The 5,165-nt window shown below is 52.2% G+C and overlaps 1 protein-coding gene across 1 annotated transcript; it reads right to left on the bottom strand.

Annotated features, from left to right (window-relative positions):
* Positions 1 to 3,850: 3,850 nt before the first annotated feature.
* Positions 3,851 to 4,156, bottom strand: LOC111140337 (putative 60S ribosomal protein L37a). Its single transcript, XM_022492619.1, has one exon. The coding sequence runs from the start codon at positions 4,154 to 4,156 to the stop codon at positions 3,851 to 3,853; it is 306 nt and encodes a 101-aa protein (XP_022348327.1).
* Between the last annotated feature and the right edge of the window lie 1,009 nt (positions 4,157 to 5,165).

Raw genomic sequence — 5,165 nt, 5'->3', positions numbered from 1 at the left:
TATTTTGGACACCTGGAACAATGTCACGCTATGCAGCCACGAACAAAGAAGGACACTCTGGTGCTAGGAACACCCAAGGAGGTTTCTTAAACATGAGACTAAGGATGGGTTTTGGGACCCATGACTGGTGCAGAACAAATCCTGCAAAAAAACAAAAGAAAGCCTGAACACATGCAACGTCAACGGAGGAGCTGCGAGCATGACCCAGAAGCCACCCTGTCCCTCGAACACAACATGGGCTCCTCTCGAAACAAAAGCCTCATCTTGGCCAGCACCCAGAACCTCAGCTTCACTTCAGTCCTTGGGCCGGTCTCCACACTCACAGTGGACACATGCTTCCAGCTGTGAGATGGACCACAAAACCTAGCTACGAGAGACTGGCAGTGGAAAGGAACATGCCAGAAAAAGAGCCCTGAGGGGGTACTGTGTTTGACTCCCATCACCGATGCCGCACAGTTCCTCAGGAACACAGCAGGAGAGCAAGCCACAAGCAGCCATGGCTGTTGCTGCCTGAGACCACGCCCTGAGGGAGCATTGATTTGGCTCAGCAAAACCTAGGTGGGGTCCCCCAGGAACAGAGAAGGAAAGCAGGCCACTTCCAAAGGCCGCATATGGCTGGACAGCAGGCTCCAAGCCCCTCACCTGGAACTCCGCCCCAGCAGGAGCCTCCCCCCCGGTGACCACACCGGACCCTGGAGACCCTCCATGCAGCCCTCCCGAGAGAACTCTGCACCACCATGCACGTGGCCCTGAACAACTGCGGGGCCATGACACAACTCAAGACTGGGCTGGGGCCCTGGCCAAAGCCCATTCAGAGTTGTGAGGTGACAACGGATGTTGGATCCCTGGGAGAGGCCATGCTAAACAGGCAAGAGCACTGAAGGAAACCATGCGACTAGCAAACCCTGGCAGAGATTGCTGCTGACCATGATTCCAGGGAAGGTGCTCTATAAACTTCAGGAACACAAGGAGCATCTCTCTCCCCGAGGCCACACTGGAACGCAGATGGTCACGCTCCTGCTAGGACTCCACTCACACCTCGAGGCATGTCTCCCCGCTGCCAGGGATGAGCTGCTTATTGTCACCGGGATTCTCACCCTACCTTGAGGCAGGGCCATTTCTCTCCCAGGGCCTTATATGCAAGCCTCAAGAATGACGGGCTTTGGAACACAAGGGGGACACTGCACAACTGTCGAAGAAGGCCAAAACAACCCATCCCGCGTGCCACCACCAGGGTGGGGTTCAGAGAGTGATGCTGGCCAAAACCCTACCCCTTGGGCCACCACAGGCCTGAGGGAACCTGAGGCCACACCTTAACCATGCACCCCACCCTCCAGCTCACCCTCCACTCCGGCCTTTGGGATGGTCTCCACATGCCATGGGATGTACCCCTTCCATCGCCCTGGCTTGGAAAGGACTGTGCCCACAGCCTAGCCCCGAGGGAGCCCTGGATTTGGCTTACCCAACCGATGCTACACTGAGTAGCTATACTCAGGCCAGAACCCAGGAGGACACCGTGCCTCAGGTAGCCTCAGCAGCTGCTGCACCTCAGGTAGCGAAACAAAACCAGAAAAGCAGACCCAATGGTGTGCAGCCCCCAAGCCCAGCTTGAAGCCTGAGGCTCGCCCCCATGCCAGCACGCCCCTCAGCTGCAGGTCAGACCCTGCACTTCCATGCAATTGTGCCCTCAGGCTCTCGGGGCTCCAACTTCAACTCTCCCCCGGATGTGGCACCGACCACCCCTGAAGCCGATTGTTCCCGAGGCAACAATGGATTGGGGACACAGGATCAATAGCAGGTGTATAGGGCCAGGCTAAAGAAGGAAACTGGGCCCGACATCCATCCCTNTATAGGGCCAGGCTAAAGAAGGAAACTGGGCCCGACATCCATCCCTGCTGGGTGTTGCCCGTGTCCATGATTCTAGTGAAGCCTCCCTCTGAAAGGAACACAGGGAGCAGCTCCTTGAGGCCAAATGGGAAGAAAGATGCTGAGCCTGAAGGCAGCCCTCATCTGAGGCCTCGAGGCCCTTCTGCGTGCAGCCTTCTGATCCATGCCTCCCATCTCCCTGATTCTCATCCTACCCCTTGCCATGGCACCGGCCCTCCCTCGACTGGAGTCCTCAGCATGAGGAACGACGGGAATTGGGAGCCAAGCCTTGGCACAGGACCCATCCTCCCAGAAAGCAAGAAGGAAACCGTTCCTCCGGGAACCACCAGGGTGGAGCTCAAAGAATGCTGCTGACGCCACTCTGCCCCACGAGGGCAGGGTGAGCTTGTCCTTGAGGCCACACCCCAGCCAAGCGCTGCACCCTCCAGCTCTCCCTCCCTTCAGGCCTCTCAGAGTGCATCCACACTCACAGTAGACCCATGCTTCCTGCTCCAGGGGATGAGACGAATCCCAGAGCGCCTGTGGTAGGGAGTGTGCCAGAAACAGAGCCCCCAGAGGGTATGGCATTTGACTCACCTCAGGGAGGAAGGTTGTCCCTCAGGAACACGGCAAGGAAACCAGCCACCTGCAGCCACGGCTGCTGCTGCCTATGACCCAGCTCTGAGGGAGCATGGATTTGGCTCACCTAAGCTACGCTTCATCATCATTCAGGCCCAGAGAAGGAAAGTGTGCCACTTGCAACCACCTTGTACGGCTAGACAACAGCCCCACACCTGAAACTCTGCCACACTGGGAGTCTCTGCCTGAGGCCAAAGCCGACGCCAGAGTTTCACTTTCCCTAGGGCACTCCTTTCATCCTTCTCCAAAAGATTGTACACTTCCATGCAGTTGGCCCCTAACAATGACGGCACTAGGGCCCCAAGGGGAGCCCCAGCTGTGGCCATCCCCAAAGCTGAAACCCTATCTGTGAGGCGACCCTGGATATTGGATACCTGGGGAAGGCCCTGCAAAAGAGGCTAGATCGAAGAAGGAAAGCTTGGCACTTGCAACCCTGGTGGATGCTGTGGCTGTCCACGAGTCTAGGGAAGACATTAAACAGCAGGAATTCAAAGAGCAATTTGCTGCGGCCAAACTAGAATTCAGATGCTTACACTAATGCCAGCCCTCGACTCCCACCGCAGGGCCCTTCTGTGTACAGCCGTCTGATCCATGCCTCCCGTTTCCCCAAGTCTCACCCTGAGCCTTGCTTACCATGGCACCGGCCCTCCCTCCATTCCAATAGACAGTGTGAGGAAGGACGGGATTTGGGACCCATGACCAGTGCAGGCCAATCCTCCAAGAAAGCAAAAGGAAGCTGAGCCTCAGGCAACCACAAGGGAGCAGCTACTAGCTTGTCTCAGAAGCCACACAGCCCCTCGTCCACAGGGTGGGCCTGTCTCAAGACCAAAGCCTCATCTTGAGCTTCACCCTGAATCTTGCCCTCGATTCAGGCCTCAGGGCCAGGCTCCACACTCACAATGGATATATGCTTCCAGCTGCAGGCTGGACCACAAAACCTAGCCATGAGAGACTGGCTGTGGAAAGGACTGTGCTGGAAAAGCAGAGCTCTGAGGGGGTCCTGCATTTTACTCACCTCACCGATGCTGCAGAATTCTTCAGGAATGGGGTAGGAAAGCAAGCCACATGCAGCCATGGCTGTAGCCACCTGAGACCTAGCTCTGAGGGAGCATGGATTTGGCTCACCTAACCTATGCTAGATCATCTGACAGGAACAGAGATGGAATGTGGGCCACTCTAGCCTGTACATTGTGCTTGAAGGTTGGTAGCACATACATAATTTTTGGCACAATATACTAGATTGTGTATTTCCTTATAGTGGTCTCCCCAACCCTTCTTCCAGTCATAGTAGCCTTACCATTTTCTTTTTTAATTTTGTTACATAAATTAACCCATTTATTATAGGCTAGCAGTGTTTCAAATGGTGGCACTTCGACTGGTCTTTCAACTCCTTCAGTCTTCTGATGGCAGACTTTACTGTGACAGCAGAAGTGGTGTTGTAGGTCCAGGCACCACCAGCGACGGTTTTCATGCAGGAGCCACAATGCAAGATCCCCACAGCTCGTCTTTTCATCTTTGTTTCACCACAGAAGGAGCAAGTGTACTTGGCGTGCTGGCTTATCTCAATCTTCTTCACCATCTTCCTGAGGGAGGCACCATAATGGGTCCTGTATTTGCTCACGATTCCGACCTTCTTGGTGCGTTTAGCCATGTCGCCTCAAACTAGGTCTGAGCCCCGAGAGGCGTAGCCTTACCATTTTTGAAGGCCTTAGCCAGCTATAGCTTCCTTTGCCCAGGAAAACAATAAAGCTATTTTTACTCATTATTCCAAACTCTATCTTTGTCTTATATTTTGGATGTGAAGCACAGAGGTCAGTTTTCCACAGCACACTCAATCATTTAGGAGCATCAATTAACACTACAATGAGTTAGCATTACAAATCTAGCTCTGTGGCTAATATTGCAGACACTGAAAACATATGCGATGAGGACTTAAAGTAACTGATAATTTCTTACACTTGTGGGAATGAAAGATGGTCCACTCTCTTAGAAAAGCTAAACCACAGTTAAACATTTGCCAATCATGTGAACGGTTGTTCACATTCCTTTCTTAAGTATTTATACAATATGTCCACACAACAATCTGCTCATGAATTTCACCATAACTTTATTCACAGTGGCTAAACCCTGGAAACTACAGAGATATCCATTAATAGGTAATGTACAGACAGAATATATTAATTTACTTAGCAANAAAAAAGCCTGAACTGGTGATCCATGTAGTAATAGGGATAGATTAAGAATCCTTAGGCTGCACTAGCTTCATTTGTATGCACATCTATGAAAATGCATTTGACTGTACAGTTTATCTTTTTTAATTTTCATTTTTTTGAGAAAACACTTAGACTGTGTTCTCTCCCTCTTGCTCCACCAAAGGAGAAGAACAATCATCAGTGGCAATTGGCTATTTGGTTCTTGTATTTGCTTTGTTTGTTTAAAGATTTTATTTGAGAGAGAGAGAGCATGAGAGGAGAGAGGTGAGTGGGAGAAGCAGACTCCCTGCTGAGCAGGGAGTCTGATGTGGGACTTGATCTCGGGACTCCAGTATCACAACCTGAGCCAAAGGCAGTTGTTTAACCAACTGAGCCACCCAGGCTCCCATAATTGGCTGTTTGGAAAGAACACCTAAATCCAGCTTCAGGCTCAGGAGAAAGCACTCC

This window comes from Enhydra lutris, unplaced genomic scaffold (genome assembly GCF_002288905.1).
Source record: "Enhydra lutris kenyoni isolate GAN:26980312 unplaced genomic scaffold, ASM228890v2 scaffoldscaffold557, whole genome shotgun sequence".
In the NCBI taxonomy this organism is placed as follows: domain Eukaryota; kingdom Metazoa; phylum Chordata; class Mammalia; order Carnivora; family Mustelidae; genus Enhydra; species Enhydra lutris.
The sequence above is the reverse complement of the archived record's forward strand: the minus strand, read 5'-3'. Positions and strand labels throughout refer to the sequence as shown.

Bases quoted from the DNA above. Each gene is read 5' to 3' on its own strand.
- LOC111140337 (XM_022492619.1), bottom strand. From the start codon at position 4,156: ATGGCTAAACGCACCAAGAAGGTCGGAATCGTGAGCAAATACAGGACC.